The sequence below is a fragment of the Diceros bicornis genome, chromosome 9 (assembly GCF_020826845.1).
Source record: "Diceros bicornis minor isolate mBicDic1 chromosome 9, mDicBic1.mat.cur, whole genome shotgun sequence".
NCBI classification, from domain to species: Eukaryota; Metazoa; Chordata; class Mammalia; order Perissodactyla; family Rhinocerotidae; genus Diceros; species Diceros bicornis.
Genome location: NC_080748.1, coordinates 76,885,208 through 76,913,150, shown reverse-complemented (window position 1 = coordinate 76,913,150; position 27,943 = coordinate 76,885,208). Strand labels below are relative to the sequence as shown.

The 27,943-nt window shown below is 37.6% G+C and overlaps 1 protein-coding gene across 1 annotated transcript in view; it reads left to right on the top strand.

Annotated features, from left to right (window-relative positions):
• Positions 1-27,943, top strand: part of NALCN (sodium leak channel, non-selective) — a 289,313-nt gene that overhangs the window by 115,260 nt on the left and 146,110 nt on the right. The window contains exons 10-12 of the mRNA XM_058548440.1: positions 2,829-2,960; positions 16,602-16,769; positions 22,801-22,992. Coding sequence (XP_058404423.1) covers positions 2,829-2,960; positions 16,602-16,769; positions 22,801-22,992 — 492 coding nt within the window. The remainder of the gene's footprint in view (positions 1-2,828; positions 2,961-16,601; positions 16,770-22,800; positions 22,993-27,943) is intronic.

Below are 27,943 nucleotides of genomic sequence, written 5' to 3'. Positions count from 1 at the left end.
GGGATCCGAACCAGCGAACCCCGGGCCGCGGCAGCGGAGCGCGCGCACTCAACCGCTTGCGCCACCGGGCCGGCCCCTCAGTTGAAATGTTTTTAATAGAACATTATGTTGAAAAGAGTACAGAAAAGGAATAATAGTTATGGAATTTAACTCCCACAATGGGAGAAAGACTAAATAACAATAAAAATTCTAATGAGAATAGAAACTTGCCAAGGGATTTGCTTATCTGTGTTATGGAGGTCAGTAGTTCCTGCAAGTAAATTGACATGTATTTAAATATGTTGATTGGCAGTTCTGGAATTTGATTTTCTATTACCTATAAAATAAAGCTAAAGGCAGATAGATATAAGAATGCATCAATAGCCTTGGGGACACGAAACCTTACTAAAGATTTGCTTTTCCAATGGCTCTGACATCTCTCAAATTATTAGACCTTATCACTTTTATTTATCTCGCCTGGTTCTGGACTCAGTCAAGTATACAACATTATGAATTCTTTGACCTTGGGCAGCTAATTTCTCCTTCTTGAACAGCAAAATACCTGATTCACAGAACTGCATTTATTTTTCCTGCAAATCTTAATAGAACACATGATATGCAAACACTGTTCTAAGAGCTTTACAAATATTTGCTCATTTAAAATTGATAACAACCTTTGGAGTTGCCTTTGTCATCTCCACTTTACTGATGGGAAAACTGAGGCACAGAGAGGTTGAAGTGACTTGCCCGGGGCCGCAGAGCTCGTAAGTGGTGGAGTTTCAGCTCCACGCACCTTGGCTCAGAGCCCACGCAGTCAGTGCCGACTGCAGGGTAAGGAGGCCCCCGTGAAATCACATATGTGGATGCAGAGAGACAGCGGCAGCGCTCAGAGGCAGGCCTTGTTCTCTCTTCCCATTCTCAGGCTCTGCTTTAGTTAGGCTCTTGTAGTTGCAAAGACTGAAGAATTCTCAGGTCAGATCAAATGGTGAGGATTGTGTCCGTAAGTACTGAGAAGAAGCGAGGCCTCAGGAGGGGGTTGCATGCTGGCGCTAGTCCCTGGTCACTGGGTGCCACCAAGGGATGTGACTCAGTGGTTTGTTGTTATGTGCTCAGCCACTTTGCATAGGTCAGCTTCTCCCCTCCTGCTGCTGCCCAGCCTCTACTCTCTCCTTTTATTTGTTCTCTACCCCAGTGGACAGTGGGTCCAGAATGGACTTTCAACAGACTTGGGTGCAGAGCCTGGCTCTGTGGTGCACTTGCTGGGTGACCTTGGACAAATGACTTAATCTCTCTGAAGTCACTGGGAAAAGGGAGTAATATATCCCACCACATAGGGCTATGGTAGAGACTAAAAGAGATAAAATAAATAACATACTTGTAGTATGACCTGGAACATAGGAAGCATTCAATACGTGGTAGCTGTTATAATAGTAGTCATTATTTTTGAATGCCTAATTATCTCACCTCAATGTACACAGTAGACTTGGACCACCTCAATACTGTGTGACAGGGCCGGTCCCGTGGCTTAGCGGTTAAGTGCGTGCACTCTGCTGCTGGCAGCCCGGGTTCGGATCCCAGGTGCGCACCGAGGCACCGCTTCTGCGGCCATGCTGAGGCTGAGTCCCACATACAGCAACTAGAAGGATGTGCAGCTATGACATACAACTATCTACTGGTGCTTTGGGGAAAAAAAAAAGGAGGAGGATTGACAATAGATGTTAGCTCAGAGCCAGTCTTCCTCAGCGAAAAGAGGAGGATTAGCATGGATGTTAGCTCAGGGCTGATCTTCCTCACAAAAAATAAATAAATAAATAAAAATAAATAAATACTGTGTGACAGTGGGAAAGTTATTTAACTTCTCTGAGCTTCAGTTTCCTTCTCTGTAAACTTAGAGTAACTTCCCAGGGCTGTTATGACATTAAATGAGTTAACTTATGAAAAGCACCTACGACAGCTTCAGGCACATTGTAAATACAAATACAGACATTGGTTTTTATTAGTTGTTGTATAATTCTAAATTAATTATTTATGCAAAGGATACCAAGTTTAAGTTGTGTAAGATAAATAATGGAGATCTGCTACGAAGCATAGTGCCTATAGTTAACAATACTGTATTGTATCCTTAAAATTTACTAAGAGGCTAGATCTTATGTTAAGTGTTCTTACCACAAAAAGTAATAATAAAAGAGGTGGGAAGAAACTTAGGGAGGTGATGGATATGTTTATGGTCTTGATGGTGGTGATGGTTTCATGGGTGTATGCTTATCCCCAAACTCATTGAGTTGTATACATTCAGTATGTACAACTTTTCTTATGTCAATCCTACCTGAATAAAGTGATTTAAAAAGATAAAAAATAAATTATTTGTGGAAGTAAATAAAGTAAAAAATAAATAGATCTTAGGTTTCTCCCACTTTTCCAGTTTTATGATCATATCTAAAATATTTTCATCCACAGTAGTCTTCTCTCTTAACAGAAGAAAGCACTACTTGTTGTGTGGTATCAGCTTTTTTAAGATCATTTCTCCATGAGGTCAGTATTTAAGGATAAAAACTACCTAACTAACCAATGAAAATTAAGATACGAGCTATACCCAAGTTAAATGACATGGATTTTCCATTTTTAACCAAAAGTCTCTGAGACTATCTCTGCAGTCATTTTTAGCTGCCTGAAGAGAAAGATTCCCTTTCTCTCACCATTCAGCAGTGGTTGACATTCATCGAGTTATCTTAGAAGCGCTGTTTTGCACAGCAGCAGAGCACAAAGGTGTCGCAGGTCTAAGCACACCAATTACGTTTAATGCTAAGGTTTATTTCTTCATTAAGAGTTCCTCTGTTTTGCCTCCTCAGCAAATGATGCGCTCGTCAGTTTTCCACATGTTCATCCTGAGCATGGTGACCGTGGACGTGATCGTCGCCGCCAGCAACTACCACAAGGGAGAGAGCTTCCGACGCCAATATGACGAGTTCTATCTTGCAGAGGTAAGCAGCTCACGTTTTGAGGTAAAAGTGCCTTTTATAAGTCTGAAAATTAATTTCAGTTCGTTAATTACTTGGCTTTGACCGAAGCTGCTTCTTAAGGGTTGCCTTTGGTCCCTGTGTTGCCTGATTCATTTCCTGTCACCGGGGGCCTGTCCGATCGTCCCCATAGCGTGTCGCGTTGCCAAGGAGATCCTCTGCCTGGGTGTTACTCTTCCTCTTGCTGTTCTCCTGTCCACCTCTTCTTTTCTCTCCTTTTGTCGTGTTGTGTTAGTCTGTTTCCTACTGAGTGTAAGCGAGCACAGGTTCAGAAGATTGGAAATAAGCAAGTCAGACGCTCAGCAATAGCAAGGAGGGGGCTAGAGGAAAATTGAAAGAGATAACACAGTAATGTCTGGCCTAGAAACTGAGGGGTGACAACCTGCGCTACAGATGTCAAGTCAGGAGCAGGTAAGTTTAGTGATTAAATAAGCACCTTCTAGCACCCTCCATACCATACTAGAGTTTTGGAATCGTACTTTTTATTGGTTGAGTAACTTTGTTAATATTTGATTTTTAAATACTTTCTAATGATTTCCAGAGATCACTGTTTTTTTCATTGTGAACAATTATTTCTAGAATGTATCTCAGAATTCAATGGTTATGTTTTTATGAAAAAATTGATTGACATATAATTCTTTAGAAACCCGTTCATCATGTAAGTAAGGTATACATATACAGCTGTGCACACTTGAAGAAATCCAATATATGAAAAAGTATAGTTAAAAAGCGGAAAAGATGGGATTTGATTATCTTTATTAAAAAAGTATTTTTCACATAAGAAATCAATTTGCCATATAGTTGAGTTCTCTTAGATACACAGAATTCTCCCAGTGCATTGAAAAGTGGATTTGGTTAATAAAAATTCAATCCACCCACACATAAGCTTTTCAGAAAAGGAATGGATGGCCTACACCTGTTGAGTGTAAACATCTATGTGGGTATCAGGAAACTTTTAAGGAGTAACTTGTGAATTCCACTCTTCTTGAAAGTTTGTTTCCTGTAACAAAATATCACTAGTGCTAAACTTTCCGTAGAGTCAAGTCTGTGTGATGGGACGCTGCCTCATAGCTGTGTGGTATATGGAGCTTAAGTTTAGCAAGAAATAGAGAAAGTAAACGATAACAAGTTTTTTATGTTATGGAGAAGCAATGACAAAGGCTCATGAAGAAATTATATCCAGCCCAATGCCTGAAAAATGGGTATAATTTTGCTGCAAATCCAGCACACAAAGAATGGATTGTCATTAAAAGCAGAGGGAAACATGGGCCAATAATAATATTTGCAGGTGAACTTCTAATGCGGGGATTGTACGTTGAAGGAATCCCCATCAGGTGACTTCTGTCTGTCCAGTGAAGTAGGAAGCAAGGTCTACATCCAGCCTGATGAGGGGACAATAAAGTGGGAAGCTTGTGGAGAGAGCAGAGAGGAAATGGTTACTGTGGAGAATGCAAAATAGCTAATTAAAGATACATCAAATGCAGTGCTGAAGATTCATCTGAATTTTGAGAGTATAAGTTTATAGTGATACCAATTTAGACAGGTCTGTGACTTTTTGGGGCCTTGCATAAAGGGGACAAAGGCAACATTTAGACTGATCCAACTTTAGAGCTTTTTCAGGCTGGTGGAGCTGAGATGAGGGCTCAGGGAATATGGAAAAGGAGTTGAAATGATGACCCTGTGGTCTGGGTTGGATATGAAAAGAAGTAAAAATCAGAGGAGAGTGAAAGTGCAAAGTGAAGGATCTAGGGGCTCCAAATGGTCAAAGAACAGGTAAGGCTGAAGTGATGAAATGAGAGCCAGAAGGTAAGGTTGTGATCAGAGAATAGGATCCAGGATTTAGAATTTCAGAATAATTCTGGGTAACTAAATACAAAATCTGGGGTGTTATATGGATATAAGTAGCTTAAACACAATGGAGTCAAGACAAAAATGGCAAGGAACCATCAGGCTAAGCTGTTGGCTGAATCTCCCCAGTGACATTGAAGTCATTCAGTGTGAGGCTGGTTCTTGAGGAAAGGTGTGTAGGCAGGAGCATGTAGGAGGGACTGATAGAGAGATTAATAGAGGGCAGCTACAGAGAGAGTTGTGTAAGAGGATGTTTTAACCTGATGGAGTACATCTCAAAGGCGCGTTGAGGAGTAACCAATGGGTTGTCTCTTCCTCATCCACATATTATCCTACGTGGGCCCTATGGGGCATTGGAACACTGGGCAATGAATGGGCATTCTCTTCTGGAAAAGGCTGTGGAAGAAGTTATGCATTTGGGACAGAATCAGTTGAGGAAAGGACACCGGAAGAAGATTCTTGAGTGGAGGTTGAGAATGTAGAAGAAATTATTTGACATGGAACAAGAGACCCAAAGGTTAATTAGAGTCTCTGGGTGGAATGAGGTGGGAAGAAAGGTGAGATAGAGGAATTATACAGTAGCATTAGAACCAGAGGTTAAAGGGCTGATGAAAAAATGCCTGGGAATAAAAACAGAAATGGCTACATGTGATTGAGATTATGCCATGTCTCTGGGAGGAGCAATCTGTGTCTGCTTCCGAGGGAGTCCTGGATATTAGAAATTACACTATCATTTGTTTTGCAGCCCAGCCCAGGATGGGTACTCAGTCACACTAACTCAGCCTGTAGAATAAATACATAGGCCATCCACTGGGATCAGAAAAACAGAACAGAATCTTCCAGTAAATTTTACCTAATTTTTTCACATAGAAAATTTCTCTCTTTCCTAATGTGTTTATGTGTTAGCTGATTTATCATCATACTGTAGGAAATTTCAACAAAATTTCAAATAATTTCATATTGTAGAGTTCACTGATTACTATTTAAGTGCATTGGTAGAGCCCAGGGGTAGTTGATAAATCCCTGTCATTTTTTCTTTTTTGTAGATAGCATTAAAAAAAAAGGCAGAGAGACAGGATTGCATAGTAGAATCTAGTATATATTCTCTGTCTACTAATTGTTGTCCCCTTCCCAAACCACTGGAAGTAAATTTGATTTTAATAAACTAGGTAATGGAGATTTAGTTTACTTAAACAACCATATAGGCATCACTTTGTTCTTGAACTACTGAAGCATTCAGAACTTGTTCCACTTCTATTGCTTGATTTTGGGTGTCTGAGTTTTCCAAAGCATGTTTGGTCTCTATTCAAATTATGTCGTCACTTCTCTTTGTATCAGAAACTTGTACAAGAGTCAAAGTGGTTTGTTTCAAATGAGTGTGGATAAGTCATTTTAATTAAACTTAATTTTTTATAAAGTATTCTCTTTTAAAAAAGTTTATAAAGATGGGTTGAGTTTAAGTCAGTAGTCAGCAAACATTTTCTTGAAGAGCCAGATAGTAAACATTTTAGGCTTTTCCAGCCACACACTCTCTGTCTCAATTACTGAACTCTACCATTGTAGTGCAAGTGAGTATGCTGTCAGAATGGTTGTGTTTCAGTAAAACTTTATTTACAAAAATAAGCAGTGGTCTCCAACTTGGTTTAAGGTACAGAAACACAGAGCATGTCAACTATCATCCTCACGTGTTAAATTCAAATATCTTAATAATGACAATAATAGCTACCATTGTTTTGGAGGTTCTATTATGTTGCCAAGTGCTTTAAAGGAATTCATTATCTCGTTTAATCCTCAAAATGGCTATAACAGCAATTCAAGTTTCTGGACTATAATGATACAGTATTTAAGGCAATAGCGTTAGGTAATATTTTGGAAAGTTTATTTTTGAAAGAGATCACAAAAGGCCATGAGCTTTTAGAGAAGTAATTTCTTGAGTTCAGACATATTCCAGAATAAATTATTTCAGAAATCCAAAATAAACCACTCTACCCATTAGGAGTCAACTTGCAGTCTGAAAAACAGCCTTTAAGTATAAATTAAGCTGCTTAGCTTCTGTTGTGAAGCTGGGGACTTGTTTTGTTACTTTGGATTAATTAACCCAAATTTAGAATTAGTTAAGAAACAGGGAAAATTTTTCTTTGTTTTCTAGACTATGCATAAACATAAAAAGGTAAAGATTTACTTTCTTTTGTAAGAGTTTTCATTTTCACTTAAGATAATACGTTGTTATTAATATTATACATAAAATCACATTTTATAAGGAGCATAATTATATTTTAAAATGTATATTCTCATTTTCTTAATAAATAATAAAATTTGAACAATACTTATCTATTGTTATATAAAGATATATAAATATATCTGTATATCCATTAGACTGTACGTTTGACAGAAGTTTATCAGCACAGTGTTATGCCCAGAAGATTAACAATTTTAAAAAAATTCCTCTTTTAAGAAACTCGGAAGCTGATGGGAGAAAGAGAACAATGAAGCCAGCAGTTCTAACAGCATGTGTCTGTTGCATTTCTGGTCAAGAGAGAGGTTTCCCTTATTTAGAACTCCAGGATGTCTCTTTGGTTTCCTGTTTTTCTATGATTGCTGTGTTTGAAGCAGAGGGTTTTCACAAAGCATGGACTCATTTTGCCATCTTGCACGAAGTCATCTTTTCTAGAAAAGTAATTCTGTGTTCCTCTGAAGACATTTGGTTTTATGATATTTGTTAAAATGAAATTAAGTGAAAGACCATTTATTTTAGTTCCAACAAAATCTGACACTTGTATTTCAGCTCATTAATCACAAGAAATGACCAACTTAAGAAAGTAACTCATCTTGCCACAACAGCAGTCTTTCATATTGTCACTAAGTTTAATTTCATTTTCTGGGAAACTAATTAAATAAGTTTTTACTGACAATAACTTTTTTTGTGTGTTTCTAAAGGATTTGAGTAGTATCTTGTCAGGTGAAAAATAATTCAATAATGACATTTTCAACTATTCAATGATCCCTCTCAAAAGTTGGCTCTTTAACTACATAGAATACTGAAGATACACTTCAGACTAAGAGAAGGTGATTTACAGACACCTCTAGAATTATGCAAGTAATCATTTATTTTGGTGTTATTTAATCTGAATTTCATTTAGGAGAATAGGGTTACCTGAATTGAGTTTCTTGTGAGTTTTGTCCTATAATCTTCTTTTGTAAAAAATAGGCATTCATTTTCTCATAAATATCCATTGTGTTTCTTTGAAATTATGAAATAGAGACTGTAGCACAAATCTTGGATACTATATTTCAAATATCTTTCCACATATGGGCAGTATCTCTACCATTTCATCTTCTCAGACCTCCTTGGCGCAATCAGATCATTTACAATTTGTCACCTATAAATGCTCATGCATTATACATTGAATTAAAAGGGCAGAACAATTTCCATTGTTCCTTTTATATTAAGCATGTCATTTTCAGTTATTTTTCTCCTTAGCTTCAGAAATTTGACAATCATCTTGTTCTTTTACCTGCTAGCCTCACAAATCTGGTTACAAGTTCTTTTGGAAAACAAGCATTTTAAACTAATTTCTTGCATTTTTCACTCTAAAAAAAAAAATCTTTTCATAGGTTATGTGCTGTCCTGAGAACAAATATAATACTGTTTCTTAAAACAATGACTCCTTTAATTTTTAAATCTGCATTCCATTATTGGTGACTTTCTTGAGGACAAGGGGGGTTGTTATAATATACGTTAAATGGCATATGTATTGTTATAAAATGAAAATTTGGAAAAGAAATAATAAAATGTGGTGTTTAAAGAACTCATGTAACCTGTGTTCCTGAAAATATTAGTTAAACTCTGCTGTAGTGACATCAAGTCGATATATCTGTAGAGCATGCATTCTCAACAGGGGTGAAAACACCTCTAAGGTGGTAAAAATTGGTTCTTGATGGGCCAGCCCCAGAGACCTACTAGTTAAGTCTGGTGCGCTCCGCTTCAGCAGCCCAGGTTTAGATCCCAGGTGTGGACCTATGCCACTCATCTGTTAGCGGCCATGCTATGGTGGCAGCCCACATGAAAAACAAAAAAAGGGGAAAATTGGCAACAGATGTCAGCTCAGGGTGCATCTTCCTCAGCAAAAAAAAAAAAAATGGTTCTTGGAGAGGCAAAAAAAAACTTCCACTTCTTGTATAAAGCAGAGATAGATATGTAGAGTACATAAACAGATATATCACATATCTCTAGTATTAAAAATTCCATATAGTGTGGTGATTAGGAGTAAAATATCTAAAAAGACTCCTGGGGGGTGATTTAAAAAAAGGTTGGAAAACACTGATTTAGGAAAATTGTAAGAAGAAAGAAATATTTTGTTTTTTTCATGTATTGTTGCCAAGTTTTCTCAAGTAATGTGACAAAAATATTTACAGAAAGTTTATTATACTCTTACAAACCTTGCCTTCACTCTTAAAAAGATGAGTTTCAACTTGTAAGTGCTCACAACGAGTGTAACGTACTCCAAAGATACGGAGTTTTTTCTTGGTGTGGGGGCAGCAGAGTGAGGGGCCGAGGCAATGGTATGCTCCAGGGCCACGAGTGACGAGTGGAAGTCCGCCCCCCCACAGGTTGCATCGCTGACTGCTTGGGACCCGCAGAAAGCCCTGACACTGGACGCATTCGCAGGAGATGTTATGGGACGTCCTTCCAGGTAATTAGCTTCTGCAGACAGCCTGGTGGCCTTCTCCCTTTTACACAGCCAACAGCACGACCCTGGCAAGTTCTTCCCTGTCCAGCTACTGTCAAGGTTGACTTCCCTGACACAGGCTGGAGCTGCCCAATGAGAAGGGATTACTAAAGCTGCCCCCTCATGCCTTCTACTCTGACTCTTCTGAAGGGTTGTCTTCCTCTGAATTGAAATTCTACACTAGACCCTCTAACTACACTAAAATAGCTGATGACCACTTAATCTAATGTAATTTTCCAAATCCCTTCTTTAATTCCTGACATAGTTCTCACCTACAGGAGGATAACCCATGGTTACTAGTAAGTTACACATATTTTTAGGTATAATATTTTTCCATAAAATTTTATCGTGTTAGGATTAACACTGTTTCTCAGAGAACTAGAGTGTTAGCTTGTAACAATTAACAAATTATGTTAAAAATGAGGTATTTGATCCCTGGAGTACTGGAATCAGGAATTCTAGTAGGAAAATCAGTGGGAATGTGGGTATTTATATATAATCACATAATAACTTGCTAAATTGCTTTCTAGTGCCTTTTAGTGTCTTTGAGAAGCATATAGTTTTCCCACCGAGCAAATAATAATGCAAATGGATCCAGCTGCATATTTTATTATGAATTATGATCATTTAAACAGATCATTCCATCTGTCTTTTTGATAGCAAATGGTATTTGCTATCAAATACCATTTGATAGCAGTTGGTAAAGTGATTAATTGTATTTATATATAATTAGACACGCTATTCAGATATATTTCAAGCATTTATTAGCAGCTCCCTACTTAAAAAAAAAAATGGCCACTTTGAAATCGATTACATTCCTTCCTTTGGAAAGAAAGGCTGAAAATACAGGCGAACTGAGAGATGGAGGTGTGGGTGCCCGTCGCTGCTCCCTGGCTAATACGACAGCCAGGTCAGGCTGTGGGTGGGACCTTCGTTGTGGACACATCTGAGTTTCAGTTTCTTCAGAGATCCCCCAGGACGTCTGGAGGACTTCCTCGTGTTGTTGCAAGGCCTGGACTGAGAAGCCAGGGTAGAGAGGAGTCGCCTCTAGTTAGGACTTGTGGCAGGGCTCTGGGTTCTTTGGTCACCTGAGGCTGACCCTGCAAAGGAGTGGCACCTGCCCACTGGTTGCTCGTGGTCCAGGGAGATCTGGCAGAATCCCCCTGATCTCAGTGATCCAGGAAGGGAACCTCCCTGGAAGCTGAAATACCGCCAAGTGAGAGTTGGGAATGGATTCCACCAGCCCATGAGGAATCCTGTCATGGAACAGCTTCCTCCTGAGCCCAGGACAGGGGCCGTGGGTTTTTAGGTCATTTACCACAAAACCCACAGTGCCTTCTGCTACCCCTCATTTGCCGCTGCTCAAGAGAGCGTAAAAGACAAACAAGTAAAAAAAAACATGAGCAAGCAAAGAAAAATATTCTCACACAAAGGGACTCAGAAATTGAGGATGGAACTCAGAAATCCAAGAAGAACATCTAGTTCAGGAGTTTCCTGACCAAGTAGAATTGGTGGAAGTAGGTTTTTGTTTTCCCGGGAGTTTTTGGGGGGTATTTTTTGGTGAGGAAGATTGGCCCTGAGCTAACATCTGTTGCCAATCTTCCTCTTTTTGCTTGAGGAAGATTGTCACTGAGCTAACACCTGTGCCAGTCTTCCTCTATTTTGTTTGTGGCACACCGCCACAGCATGGCTTGATGAGTAGTGTGTAGGTCGGCGCCCAGGACCCAAACTGGCAAACCCTGGGCCGCTGAAGTGGAGTGTGCGAACGTAACCGCTACGCCACCGGGCCAGCCCCTGTTTTTGTTTTTGTTTTTAATATCTCGAGGACAGATAATTAGGGCACAAAACAAACCCTCTGAACTTTGACTAAAGTTTTCAAAAACTGAGCTAAAAAAGGGCATGGTTATTGTTGAGAGCTAATGATTAATATGGGAGGTCAAATGGAAAGAAACAGCTCAAAGAAATGGTGGAAATCATTAGGGAAAAGCAAGAGACTGGCCACTCAGATATGAATCATAGGAGCCCCTGAAGGGAAAAGGGAACAGATAGAATAAGAGTAATAATAAATGAGAGAAGAAAATTTCCCTAAACCGAGGAAGAGCGTAAATCTGTAGACTGAAAGGGCTCACTAAATCTCAGGGAGATTAAATGAAAAAGATACATTCCTAGGCATGTCCTGGTCACCTTCCTTGATTGCAAGGAGAAAGAAAAAACCTTTTTAAGCGTCTGAAGAGGCTTAAATAACCTGCAAAAGCAAGACAAATGTATTCTGCACTGGATGACTCATCTTCAACATTGGAAAGTAAAAGCAGTGAACCAATATATATACAGACAACTGAGAGAAAAGAATCACAACTCAAGAATCTGTACCCAGCCAAAATATTCATGTCAGTGTGAACAATGCCTTTAAGATAGGAAAGGATTAAGAGAATATAAAACCTGTGATATTTATTTGAGGAAATATGCTAATAGATATGCTAATCATAAGACAAGTACATCACAATCTACAGAACTAGGTGAGAGAAGATGAAAAGGAGAGAAAAGTAGTCGGTATTGGATCTAAATGGAAGATGATAATAAAAATGTCAAATAAGGATCCTTGAAAAAAAAAGAGATAATTACAATTCAAGAAACTAGAATTAAAATTGTGAACAATCTCAGCAAAAACAGGATTTAGGCAGGGGTGTGATATCAATGGAGAGTGGGGTGATAGAACGATGCTCTGGAATTCGTAGGGTGGCACAGGTGTGAGGGATGAGTGAGCAAGCAAATCTGTGTGGGAGAGGAGTTTACAATTACTCAATTCTGATGCAATAATAGAAAAGTATAGGTTGATTTATGACAGTTGGGAATTAAACTGGGGGATTAGAAAAGCAGAATAGAATGTCAAATTAACAAGGGAAATTGACAATAATTTCACCAAGCAAGAAAAGACAAGGAAAGGTTAAAAGGTGAAATAGCAATGATGTACAATATAGAGGAAACGTAAGACCACGTTTAACTTTGGTACCTTAGATGTGAGCAGGTTTAATTTTCTAATCAAAAGACATATAAAATCCAATTATGTTTAAACACAAAATCAAATAGTATATTGTTTACAGGAAACAGATTCAAGGTGGCTCTAACAGGTGGCTGAAAATCATTTCTCTGTGAAACAACTAAAAGTGGAATCTAAAATGTTAACACATTTTAAATGCTTAGCAGAAAGGGCAGAAAATTAAGGAATATTCTTAAGGCCAAAAATTAAGTGTGATGTGAGTGCAGAATGCCAGATAGGCACTAAAGCCAGTGGCTGCCCTGAGGGTATTTGCATATCCTTGTCACCTAGAACTTGCAATTTTAAGAGCTATACCCAAGACAGAAGATGAGGCTGTGTAAGGTGAAGAGTCAGAACAGAGACCCCCACATGATGTCGGGACACGTGAGGTCTGTACCCCAGTGAAAGAAGGAAAAAGTCCATTCCTCAGAAGGAATTGAAGAGGAAACCTTCAGTCTTGACCTTGACTCCAGATGGACGGAAGAAAGTAAGCTTTACTGAAAATGTGTAAACACAAGTCGACCTGCACTTGGGATTGGAGTTCCAAATCACCTTACTTTCAGGGTCTAAGAAACATGACGCAAAAAATTGATTTAAAGAGGTACCAAATTTGTAAGATACTCCAAGCCCCCTGGTGAACCAATCCTTTCTGGAAAAGTGTATTCTAAATGCAGGTCTTGAAAATCTAGAGGAAATTGATGATTCCCTGGCAAAGTATAAAGTACCAAATTGACGGGCGAGTAGGAAACCTGACCAGAAGAACATGGGGAAGCTTTGATCTACCATTACATAAAGGACTGGGCCCCTGTGGGTTTTTTTTGCTGCAGTTTATCTACTTTCAAAGATGACATCATTCTTACTTTATTTAAGAAATTACAGATCATACAAAAGATGGAAAACTCCACAGTAAGTTTGATAAACTAGCATAAGCTTAACCCAAACCTGATAATAATAGTACAAGTAAAATTATAGACCAATTTCATATATGATAGTAGCTACAAAAATTATAAATAAAATATTATGTGATAAAATCCAGCGGGTTGGCATTACCATCTAGGATTTATTCCAGGAGTATACAGATGGTCCACATCAAGGGCTCTTGTGACATGTCTCGTGGCCTCACTGAATTGAAGGCTAAAATCCTGTAAGTAGAATAGGATGAGAAGGAAAGTCCTTAAACATAGTAGAAATTAATTACTCAAACCCACTGTAACCATTATATGTGAATGCTGAAAAACTTTCATTGAAAATAAGGAGCCAATTATGGCTTCTTCTTATTACCACTTCATTATTTGGTATATTACTCTATAGCTGTTCCGTTATAGCTAATGAGTTAATACAATTAATCCAAAATAAATCTTGACAAAAATCTTACCTTCATTTGCAGATGAAATGTATATATTTCTATAAAACTCAGGAGACTTTATTAAAAATATTAGAATTAATAGAAGAATCTAGTAAGGTGAGTATAGAAAATCAATATAGATAAATCAATAACTTCTGTCTCCACTGGAACTAACTGGGTAGAAATGGTAATGAATAAATAAGGTAAAAAATGCATTAACATTAGTGACTGGAATATTAAATTTGAAGAAATAAATTTCACAAAACAAACAATAACATCTTTATGGGGGAAAGTTTTGTTAAAGAATATAGTCCAAATAAATTGAAAAACGTAATATATTCCTGGATATGAAGACTCGATATTAATCCTTCTAAAGTCCTATTTTGTATGAAAAAAGTAAAGAAAAAATCATAAAGATAAGGATAGACATATGTGACCATATAAAATTTAAAGTGCTGATAGAGCTAATGCCACCAAAGTTAAAAATCAAACTACTCACAGGGAAAAAATATATATAGTTCATATAGCAGACGAAGATTAATGTCCTTAATATCAACAACTCCAAAAACTGATAAGAAAGACAAAACACCACCACAGAAAATTGGCAGGCTTATGAACAGAAAAATTGTTTTAAAAAGAAAATAAATCTAACTGATCAATACACATATGAACAGATAAGCAAGAGTTTTATTAAGTTTGATTACATCTGGTGATGGTACAGATTTAGGACAAGAAACACTTTCCTACCTTTCTGGAAGGCAAATGATTTTACTGTAACATTTTGAAAGTAATCTCTTAATATTTTCTAAAATTTAAAGCACACAAACCTGCCCTTTGCCCCAGCAACACCAGGTTTGAGAATCTATTTATAGATATGAAAGCCCAGTAAATACTGATATTGCATAAGGATGGTTAGTGCAGTCTTGTTTGTGAAATAGCAGAATGCTTAACCATTTTTCCTGATGACTCCTTATCAAGGAAGTGCCACCCTTCAATGAATCAGTAGGGAAAATGTTGAGTTAAATAAACATTGAATAACATGGGAAATTATGCAGCTAATAGAAAGAACACGTAGGACCTGTATCTCTTAACCTGGAAGGATGTCTGTGATTGTTAGTGAGAAGAGCAAGTTGCAGAGTGACATAGAAAATGCACACCTGGTTATGGGATCGTATCTGCTTGGAGGAGGTTGGAGGTGACTGAGGAGGGAATATACAAAGTAGTTAACATGAATCACCTAAGAAAGGTGGACAAGGGGTTTCATTAATACTTTGATTTAGGATTATTTCCCAGTTAAAATGTATCGCTCTTTTACGTTTTTTAAAAGGAACGTGAAAATTTAAATCAAGAAGCAACTTGGGTCTACAAAAGTGCTAGATTGAGAAGTAATGTTAATTTCCTCCTCACATCTAAGTTATCCATCTGCAACACTTTTTGTGTTCCATTCCTAAAAATGCTATTATTAAAACTCCATTCTTCTCCACATTTTCCAAATGTGAGTGGAAGGAAATCCCTTCTGATACTCAATGTTGGCCTAGAAAAAGAGGAGCAAGCTCTCCTTTATTCCTGTCTTCCAATAAATCTTCTGGTATCTTCTCAGAGGGATATGTTATGACTAATTCCAGCACTCATGTTTGTGTTCTTTAGTAAGAAGTTAATCTGATACTGTACATTTAAATTCCAGCTGCAAACTTCTTTATAAAATGAGTACTCTTACCCATAGGACAAGTAAAGGAAAAATAACATGCTATGTTTACATGTGTATTTTATAATAGTATTGGCATTTGTAATAGCAAATTTATAGAATTAATGTGATAGATTAAGAGATTGACCTAATTTTAATATAGTAATATTATTATTAATTTAATTAATTAATAATGTAGACATATATTGTATTAATATATTAATTTATGTGTGCATATACACACATACACATAAATTGCTTGGTATAGAATCCCAATTTCTCTGCTTGTTTATGTGGCCCAAAGTGTAAATGATATTTAAACTTTTTAATTATGCTTAGTAATATGTGAGTTGTTTTATAATATATCATGTGCATTATAGAAACTTTATCTTTAAAAAATACAATTATACAAAACTGCAGCTTTTCTGTGTATACAGTAATTCTGTAAATCGCAATGACTTTTAAGTAATATCAAATAGTGGATAATGAAGAAATAATACCACTCACAAACGTTTAACATTTTAACATATGTTTTTCTGATTGCTTAAGATGTTTTTGGTCTGCTGTGTTCTGGTTGGTGTGTTTCAAAACCATTTTTTTTAATAAAATGCCATTCTAGATTCTTTTTAAATTTTTGTTTATTTATTTTTTCCCCCAAAGCCCCAGTAGACAGTTGTATGTCATAGTTGCACATCCTTCTAGTTGCTGCATGTGGGACACGGCCCCAGCATGGCCAGAGAAGCGGTGTGTCAGTGCATGCCCGGGATCCGAACCCGGGCCACCAGCAGCAGAGCGCGCGCACTTAACCGCTAAGCCACGGGGCCGGCCCCCATTCTAGATTCTTTTAAGCTCTTCATTTTGTATGGTAGTGGCTGAAATTCATGCATTAACAAATATATGAAATATTTTTAAATAAATCATAGATTTAGATTCCAATTTCACTGTCTCTTTGTTCCCCTAGGTGGCTTTTACGGTACTTTTTGATTTGGAAGCACTTCTGAAGATATGGTGTTTGGGGTTTACCGGCTATATTAGCTCATCTCTCCACAAATTCGAGCTACTACTCGTAATTGGAACTACTCTTCATGTGTATCCAGATCTTTATCATTCTCAATTCACCTACTTTCAGGTAATACGAATAATTCCTATTTGTCTTTAGAATATTTTTCTTTCCAGAGAAAAATACCAGTCACATATAGCAACTATATATAATTATGTAATAGTTATGTATAATTATTATATAGTAAATACAAACTCGAGATAGGCCCAATGACATCTTAAATACCAAAAATAGTGCATTCATAAATTGTAACTGTTTTTTAAACTCCTGAAAATTCATGGTAATAAATGGAGATGTTTCGCATACTGTTCATAGATTAGATATACATATTTTGTATACACATAGATATTTACCTATGCACGTGTATCAGATTTTAAGATGTTGACACACACTTTAAAGAAAGTTAGAAAATATGAATTTAACTCCATGTGTAGATATCCCTCATCAATAAATCTAAATATGTTTGCTCAACAATGACTTACAATTGAAATAAGAAGTAAAACTTAGCTTTAAAGATTGTAGTTCATCATACTTTGTTATTTATAAATGCCTGTTACTTTCTTTGTGATGATTAAATAACAATACCTATACTTCTTACTTCATTTATAATAACTAGATACCTGTTTTTTCTAATGTGATATATTGAATCACATTACTTTATAAATATTCAATAAGCAAAAGTAATTATTAATTATGTTTTTGTTATTGTTGAATAATAGCAATGTACTCATTGTTCTTTTAAATACTTGGTCAAAATGATAAAATATATATATGTGATATCCCAATTTTAAAAATCTCAAATATAGTCATTTTTCTGACTCAAAATTGGTCATTTGTATAATTTATCATGGAAATAGCAGAATGTTCATTGTTTTCTTAATAGATATTTAAAAATCGTTGGAGAATAAAATGGCAGCAGAATTTTAAAGAAGTAATTCAGAGAAAGAAGATTCCAACTCCTTAACTGAAACAAAACACATTCCAATGTCACCAATTTTATTTATTGGTGATACCAAAGCTGTCAGTTTCAGAGCAATGTTAACTTTAGCTGGCAGATTACAACCTGAAACTCAATATTTCTGATATCTGGAGGAAAAGACATAAAAATATGTCACAAACATAAAAAATACCCCGCAAACACAGTTGAAAAGCTGAGCCTCTAGTAATCACAGCCAAGCATATTGATATCACAGAGGGTTATCATGGTCGAAGGTTTCAGTACCGTCAACATCTTTGAACCTAATCCCTTGTCACTTGTTGGGTTATGTCCTAAGTCTTGGTTATCATCAGTGAGATGGCTGGGGCAAGAGATATGCACACGTTTAAAACTCTTGATACAAAATGTACTTCCCACATGTAGAAGATCTTGGGGACTGTTGTCTAGATTCACAAAATCAACATGAGCATTTAGTACCTACAGTAGAAAATCATCATGCATAATTATAAAAAATATACCTGATAATCAAAACTACTAGATATTTCTTACAAACCTATTAAGTTAGCCAAATTAAGAATAATATCAATGCCTATTTCAGCAAGGGGACAGGATAAAATGTATTCAGGACTTTAAAATTCTTATAGTTTCTCGTAGATAATTTTTCAGTGAAAAGTTAGAAATAGATCAAAATTTTATCTGCAAAGATATGCGTTTTGGAATTCTGAGAGAAAAAATGGGATGTTTAAATGGTAAAACATTTGAGGAATAGCTTAGCAAGTCATATGCTAATTTGACCATAAAAATAATTATTATGATGAATTTTCTATAACTTATAGATATGATTATGTTTTATTTAAATACAAGACAGTATAAAATTATATAACATGTATAGCTACATGCATGTTATATAGGTTATATATAACATGTATACATGTTTTATATATAACATATGTAGCTGTATGCGTGTATGTAAAATACCTATAAATGGAAAAATGACTGGAAAGAAATAAACCAAGTTATTACAAATTATTAATAATCATCATCTCTAGGTTTCTTCTACTAGTCCGTTTTTCACAAAATATCTAAAACTAGTATGCATGGCTGTAGTCATTTTATATAGGTATAGATATAGTCACATAATATGCAGTCAATGAAGTTTGCAATTTTAATGTTGTCTTTGATTCTGGATTATAATTTGTAATAGTTTAATTTATGTTAATAGTTAAGTGATGTTCATTTGTATCTTTCTGTGCATGGCCATGTTTATATTTTTTTAACGAAATAATTAAAAACTACCTCAGTTATTTTGTGGCTAAAAAATAAATCTCTCAAGGTGTCAAAAAGATTTTTGCAAATTCCCATGCAGAGAGCGCACTGTATTGAACAGATTGGCTCGTTATGGGCCCACTTTGATCTCCTTCGTTGGTCCTCACACTTCTCATTTCACTTGACCTTTCTTCACTGTGTTGGCAGCAAGTCTTTCCTTAGTGGATTTCATGTTTGTCATATATACATGAAGTCAACAGTTCAGTACAAAATGGCTCCCTTTATAATATCAGTTATCTCTGAGACTAATTATTGGTGTTATTCATCTATTTATTCAAATGGTATTTACTGAGCACCTACTCTGTGCCAGGCACTGTTGCAGATACTGAGGATGGATAGAAGTGAACAGGCAGTGAAGATCCGCACCTCAGGAGGCTTAAATTCTAGAGGACATACAGTTCATAAACAAGTACACGAAAGAATGTGGAATACCAGTAGTGAAGATGCTATAAAGAAGACACAAGCAGGGTAGAAAGGAGGGAGGTTGTGGGGTAAAGGTGCTATTTTGTGTGAGTTGCTCATGGAAGCCTTCTCTGAAGAGGTGACTTGTGAGCAGAGACTGAGTGAAGTGAAGGAGTGAGCCATGAGAAGGCCTGGTAGAGAGAACCACAGGGCGCCTGTCCTGATGTCTTCAAGGAATAGCACAAAGGCCAGTGTGGCTGGGCTGGAATGAACACAGGGCAGCATTGTCCTGTGGGAAGTAATAAAGTCTTACAAAATGCTGTGGTCTGACATACCGGGGTGATCATGATGACATCGGCTGGTATTTATGTGCATTTGCCATGTGCATTGTTGCATTTGTTTCTCATACAATCCTGTGAGGTAGAGAGAATACGTGTAAAGTGAGGTCCCAAGAGATTTAATAACTTGCCCAAGAGCACAGAACTAGCAAATGGTGGAAACTCATTCCCAAGAAGTTTAATTTCCTAGTTCCTATTCTTAGCTACATAGTTTCTACAGAATCTCACTATTAGTCAACGGATAATCTTTGAGAGACAGACTTAGAAATGTGCTTTGGAAACAACCACAGAATGTTCTACAGTGCTTATCTTTAAGAGCATGGTTTACTGTATTTCATATCTGTAGAAACATAAAATCAAAAGGCTTTATTGGATAGATAGAGTGCAAATAATACTTATCCCCAAATAAATGACAAGGCATAATTAGAGTCACTGATAAGGATTTTACCTTTCCACGGATGCAGGCTTACCCCTTTGAAAATGCTGACCAAATCACCAGTGTGGGAGTAGTGTTAACTTCTGTTTCTTCCAGCTAATGAAATATTAAGTTATCAAAATTGCACAGATGTGCATAGGCTGTTTTTATTGGAATTTGGGATAGGACTCAAAATTACTTAGGCAATCTTTTAAATATGTTTTTAATACAAGTGGAGGAAACACAACACTGAAATTCAAGCTATAAACCAGTTAAATTGTTCCTATAAACTTTCCTAGACTCAGCTGTTCACAAATTAGATACTGAATCATTTATATCTGAGAATAAGAAAATCTTATAAAAGTGTGAAATCTTTCCAAATTATTATTCTGGATATTAATATGAATGTTAATATTTTAATAGTTCTTATGATAAAGCTGTTTTCTTATTATTTGGAAAGATAATCTAAATGTAATATGTTTTGATTTGGTAATGTATGTTAAGAATTACAGCAGGAAAAACTGGTAGCTTAACCGTATGTGTGGTATCATGTTTAATTTGAACAATATGACTTCTCACATAAATTTTCTTCTTTAAATGTTGTTAAGGATTTTAAATTAGCATGAAAGAAGCATACATTTTCTCGACTTCCTTAAACGTTTTTCTATTACTTTACTAGACATGTGGCTACAAACCACACCATTTGTGTTCTGCAGACAATAGGAATGATAAGGTTCCCCATCAATATTTCCTGTTAATTCGAAGTTTAGGAGGGTAAATGTGGCTTCGGGTATGGCAAAATTCAGAGGCTAAAATGGTATTATTGAGACTCAGTCAGTTTCTCCACTCACCTTTTTTCTGTGTTGGTATCATTCTTAAGCTGGCTTTCTCCATATGGTGACAGAGATGGCTCCCAGAAGCTCAAGGCTACATGGTTCTTACAGTAATTCCAATTGGGGATAAAAAAACAGAACACCTTTTATAGGTCAAACCAAAGTTCTGAGGATGACTCAGGTCATTGTGACACTCTGTCCAGGCCTGGACAGTGGGCACCAAAGAGTCCCTTCTGGACCTCATGGACTAGGAGTGGAGTAAGAATGATTTGCCAAAGGAAAATCAGGAGGAGTAGGAAGCCAGGGATGCTGAAAAATCCAAACATATGTTGTTTTACAAAAATTAAAATCTAGGTTTTTAAAGCATTTATTGTTCTTTATTCAAAATAGAATATAGTATTCATCTTTCTTCTCCTAAGAAGCCTTCACAGACCCCTTAAGCTCTTATTGCTGTTGAACCATCTTGGGCAACCATTCTACTTACCACATTTCATTTATGCCAAGACCACAATTTTCCTATATTAATGTCTCTAAATTTGGGACCTGTCTTATAATCAGTGGTGTGTTATACTTTAAATTGGCAACATATTTTATTTCTCAGAAGCATGTAAAAAATTGATGTCATCTTAGACTTGATGAAAAATGCTATTTTTCCGTGCTTTATACTTCAACTTTTAATTATACACTAATTTATATTTTTAATCTTATAAATATACCTTTAAGAGCTGTGTCTTGTATTATAGTCCCTTTGTAAGAGCAGCCATTGAATCTTATTTGTCCAACACAATGATTAGCATATAATAATCAATTAGTATTTGTTAAATGAATCAGCAAATGAATTTATTAATAGTTATAGGTGGGTTTTTCTGCGTTTATATACACGCAGAACATCTAAACATATGTGTTTTTTTAGGTAACAAACTAAGCAGATATGACAAAGATCTAAAAATACAAGTCTGCCATAATAGAGAAGTTTGTTTCCCTCCAGTAGTTGGTGGGAAAGTAGGTGGCTCTGCTCCACGTGGTCATCCAGGAAGCCAGCCTGTTGAGATGGAATGAATCTGTCGACTTCTATACAAGGCTTCTATTTCTGTTCCAAAGTGGCTGTTTCAGTTGTTTCTATTTCCTTGCCAGAGGAAAGTATAAAAGTCCAGAGCAAATTTAATTTAATGTGCCAAAAGCTGCAAAAATCACTTCTTTTCACGTTCCTTAGGTCAGAACCTAGTCCGCTGGCCATACCTGCCTACAAGCGGAGCTGGAAAGTGTCGCCTATAGCCCTGGGTAGCCACCTGCTAGGCTAAAATTCAGAAAGTTCTCTTATTTAAAGGAAGGATAGAATAGATATTAGAGTATCAGTCTCAGCCCTAAGTAAAGACTTGTTGATAGAAGAGCTTTTAAAAATTTCTTTGTGAATGTACAGTCATACCTAGAAAGGTTTATTTTATGAGACAATGAATATAGCTAATATTGAGCTAAATGTTTTCTTCTACCTTTGAACATTAGAAAAATATCAATTTTATTTCAACAATATGTATTAGTTAATACCTCTTTGGATTATCACATTATATGTTAAGACAGTTACCACCATTTTCCTTCGTTAATTTGGCATTTACTGGGTTCTGGCTATAAGGTAGGCACTGAGCTAGACTGATAATATCTTGCTTATTATATTGTTACTTTTCTTCTCTAGCTGGTCAAATGGAAAAGTGCAATTTTATAAAGAACTATGAAAAATGAGGTTTTAATATGAACTCATTTAAGAATCAGTGTAAATAAATTCCTTGTAATGTAAATTACAGTGTAAATACTTGTAATGATCAAATATGTGTGTTTTTCTCTCCCACGATAGGTTCTTCGAGTAGTTCGGCTTATTAAGATTTCACCTGCGTTAGAGGACTTTGTGTACAAGATATTTGGTCCTGGAAAAAAGCTTGGGAGTTTGGTTGTATTTACAGCCAGCCTCTTGATTGTTATGTCAGCAATTAGTCTGCAGATGTTCTGCTTTGTCGAAGAACTGGACAGATTTACAACATTTCCAAGGGTAAGAATAAAAAATGCAGTCGGTTTAATTCCTTATTCTTATTTTAGTAATAATGATTAACGTCAGGGTAATTTCACTTTAACAGTGGTTTAAAAATATTGTCATATTTTTAGTAACTTGGAGTAATTCAATTTTAATATTTAAAATGGTCTCTTCTGCAGGGTGCAGGTGTTGAACACATTTTCAGCATTGTCAGATTATACATCAGTTCTAAAGTTCTGGAAATAATCTAATAGAATGAGATACTGAAACCAGTAAAGATGGAAGTTAGTATTCTTATTGCCTATAAATGAAAATGTAGCAAAACTTTTAAAGTGTTTTTTTTGCGTCTGTGAGAGTTAACATTTTAAAATCTGCCTTAAAGTTCATATATTTTTATGTCAGGCATAGTCTAGAAGGAAGATTTGGATTTTCAATATGATAAAATTCATAAACTCTTCAGATTTGAAATGTGTTTAGATGATCATCAAGTTCATGCCTCAGCATTCTCATTAGAATTCACTTAGGCTAAAAAGGAAGTTAAAAATCAATCCATAAACAGAACTCATGTAGAAGATACAGCCCCTAATCAGAGGATCCTGAAATTTAACCTCGTGTGGATGTAGAAACATAGAAAAATAATGACCAAGACTATGAATGTATATATTTTCACCATAAACTGAAATAGTAAGGCCTGTTATACAGGAAGAATAATCTTGGGTAAGAACAGCATATAATATATTTTTTAAAAAATAAGCTTTGAGGGCAAAGGTGTCTGTAGTCATAACAAACTAATACAGCCTGAGTTATTTTTTTTATGTCTTGTGCTAATTGTTACTCATCACCAAGCATTTGCTGAGTGCCCATCAAGAGCCAGGTGATCTTGGTGATCCTGGGACACAAACACAGCTAAGTCTCAGTCCTCAAGGAATTCTCAGCTGGGAGGGCTAACCAGTAAGTAAACATAAAGCATGAGGGGCCTTGATAAAGACAGGCACAAGGTGGTCTGGGAGCCCAGAGGCAAGGTCCATCGCCAGGAATGAAAAAGTCCCAAAAGGCTTCTTGGAGGTTACTGAAGAACGGTTGGATGTAGCCAAATGGAGTGTAGAACAGTGTTCCAGTTCGTGGGGATGGCATGTGCTAAAGGTCCGAGGTGAGCCATGTCTTGTTCCAGAACTTACAGAAGAAAGAATCGTCAGGGACGATAGAAGGACGTAAGCCCAAGGAACTTTTTTTTTTTTTTTTTGGCGAGGAAGATTGTCCCTGAGCTAATATCAGTGCCAGTCTTCCTCTACTTTGTATGTGGGTCGCCACCACAGCATGGCTGACAAGTGGTGTAGGTCTGCACCCAGGATCTGAACCCACGAATCTGGGCCACGGAGGCAGAGCGTGCCAAACTTAACCACTACACCACAGGGCCGGCCCCCCGAGGAACTTTTAAGTTGGTTGGAAGCGTGACTGTGATTGTGTTTAAATGACAACGAGCGAGACCAAGGAGAGGGTGAGGTTAAAGATGTACCAGATAAAAAGGACGACAGCAAAAGGTTCTTGAAGGCAGCGTGCAGAGCACCGGCTCAAAGATTGGTCTTAGGCAGGTGTTGACTGTCAGGTGTCGAGGTGGTCATGTGGGATAACAAGCCGAACGGAAAGTCACAGGGAGCCTTTGTTCACTTACAGTCACAGTGCAAGCAACAGGCAGAAATAGGCACCGGCTCCTAAGCGTTCCCTTCTCCCCACTGAGCAGCGCTGGGTGAGGGACTCATGGGTCAGTGCAGACACAGCGGGGAGGGAGGGATCTTTGCATTGCAAAGAAGCCCTCAGCAAAGGGCTCCTGCCCTTCTGTGGACCCAGGGGAGGAGGGTAGGGACAAGGAAGGGCTAGGGTGGAAAGTACTGAGTCAGAATGAAGTAAATGCCTCAGCAGTGGAGGCCCCTCAGTGGGGAGATGTCCAATTAGAGTCACTTAGGCTAGGAATGCAGCTTTGCATATGAGCATGGTGGCCTGGGGGGACCCCAGTCCTTGACTGCAACTCCCCCCAGAGACTGCAGTGCTCTGGGTGTGCACCAAGTCTGGTGTGGGGAGGGCAGCTTCCTCCATGATCCTGCCACGCAAAACCTTGTCATTGCCTATGGTTAGGCCACACAGGATGCCTGTTGGCCTGGAGCCAGACTCCTCAACAGGAGAGTCAGCTCTTACCCCAAGGATGGATGGATGCAAGGCAAGATGACAGTGATCTCATTAAGCCCACTTTCTCTTAGTCTGCCCCCTCACTGGGTAAATACAAATTGCAGACCGCCATCTTTCACACAGTAACACTGAGACCATTATTATCGTGGTCCATCTCTCAGGCCAGTTTAATTCAGCACACAGTATTGGAGGCCCTGAGGGTCAGCCGTTGTTCTAGGCATGGGGGATACTAAACAGGTACTAAACAGTAAACAATCCTCGGTTCCCTTCTTTATGTACACAGTCTTATCTTAATTTCATGTTTTCATCTTTTACCATTTCTTCTAATCTCACCTCACGGATTTTATATCCCTTACCCAACACTTCTTTGAGCCAGATGGTTTCTGAGTTTAGAATATTCCAGATATTATAAGGGTGACATCACCCTCCAGAGCTATCTGAATCAGCACCCTGTAATCTACACATTAATATTTCTGTGGCAAAATATCAACCTTAACACAAAAAAGGATAAGTAAAGAGAATAAATAAGTCTTAGGTCAGATCAGACTTTTGCCCCTGAAGGAACTACCAAAAACAAAACAAAACACGTTTGCATATTTCCAAATTTTTGAATATTGAAGTTGTGAATAAGCGCTGTGGGCCTGTACAAAAGAGCACTGCAGATAAGAGTCTACACTTCTTGTCACCCAGGCCTGATTTCATGTCACCACTCCATCACTTTTCCACTATAGGACACTGGACAAATTATTCTTCAAGCTCTTATTTTTTCACATCTAAAATCTAGGTAAAAATAGTATTTTTCTCATGGCATTGTGTGTATTGTATAATATACAAAAACAACCCAACTCTGGGGTTTAGAAAGCATTAAAAAACAATTCTGTTATATTCTATATAATATATTTGCAGTTGGTCTATTAGTATCTGTATAAAAGACAAGACTGCTTTAGAGCCGCCCACTTAGCTCCTTGGGATTTGTGTTATTTTTCCAGCCATAATAATAATCAAGTAGCATTACATTTTCAGATCTCCAATTACTGAATTGTGCCTTTCTGTCTGATTACTTTGACCATCTTAATGAAAGCAGCCTGGTGACTGTGGGGCCCCTAATCAGTGATTCTGCAGCTGACAGTGTTGACAGTCCAAACATGTGAAATGACTAGGAGGAGTAGATTTTTCCTTGCACATGAATGTAATTAAGAGTTAAATCCCTGAAAGATAACAAATTTTACAAGAAATGTTAAAAATATTACAGAAAGTAGACATTATCATTCCCAAATAAAGCACCATCAGTTGGTGGTCCTTGCCTGACAGGAAATCATCAGGAAAGACAGGTGAAAACACGTGACAGTCGATGCTAGACTTCTGTTCAGACACTTATCTGTGGGTCTTACTCCCGTCCCTTCTCATTGTCCAGTGGTTAGGTGTTGAGGTAGCTTGGTTAATTATAGTATTAACCAAAGCACAGCACATTAGGAGAATAAATTGTCTGTAAGAAAAATCACATGATGCATCCCAAAGTAAAAATCACCACTTGTTTATATTATCTTTACTGGGGTCCAGGCCATCTTGGAGGCTGGCTTCCACCACCATCCACAGAGCTATGGAATGCAGGAGAGTAAACTGGGGGAGCACTGGAGAGACAGGGAGAGGACCTGCCAGGAAAAAAGGAGGAGTCCAGCAGAGGCAGGAGGAGCCTGTTGTGGCAAAGGGGACTGAGTGTTTGTGCCCAGGAAATAATTTCTCTGTGGCTGTTTCTCAAACCTGGTCTTGACCCAGCCATCCAGGTGGCATATCTTCTCTAGGAAAATAGGACTAGATGTAAAATTAAACACTGGTTTGATTGGCCTGATTGTATCTTGCGCCCCAGCAACCTGCTGTGAAACCCCTTTAGGAGGACCTGACGTGGACACAGGAAGGTGGTCTCCCATCCAAATTCCAAGAGGAGAATCCTGGAGGGACAGCAGAGGCAACAGCAGCCTGAGCACACTTAGTGATTGCCCAGTGCATTGACCTTCTGACAGAGCTCCACCCACATTGAAAGACCCCAGGTACCTCCTGACATGCTAGAAGATAAACGGATCCTAAAGGGATCTCTCACTTCCATTATTCCACAGGTTCTCCAGTGAGTCTCCCTGCCTCAGCTGGCTGCCCTTCAATCCACTCTCCATTTGCAGTAAAAATGACCCTTCTAAGATGTAAATTGTCTCCTGGCACTCTCCTGTTTAAAATGCTTCAAGGTTCTCCTTTCCCTCCAGATAACAAACATTTTAATATGGTTTTCAGTATCTTTTCATCTCTGGCCCTAGTTACCTCTTCAGGCTCATATTTCAGGATTTCCCCCACTACAGCTTTCAAAGGCAGGGACAGTATCTGTCTTGCTCATTAAATCCTCCATGCTTAGTACAATCCTTGCCAGTGAATAGGTTTTTGAATGAAGAATGAAAAACAATGCTGGACCAAAGCAAACTTCTGTGAACCTTCCACACCGTATCAGGCTCAACAAACCAGTTTTTTTGTTCCACTGTTGTCCACTCCTCCAGGACCCTCATGAGCCTCCATCACTGCCCTGACCCTTATCCCATCTGAAATGTCTGTGTAATTCTGTCGGAATGCTGTGGCTGCAAATAGCAGAAAACTTGACTACAAGTGACTTAATTAGGAAATTTTTCTCACAAAATTCAAGAGATTAGGTAGACTTCAGGAAGCCAGGACTCAGTCTTTCACTGAAATTCCCTCGGTTGTTGTTATGGGTTGAATTATGTACCCCAAAAGATGTGTTGAAGTC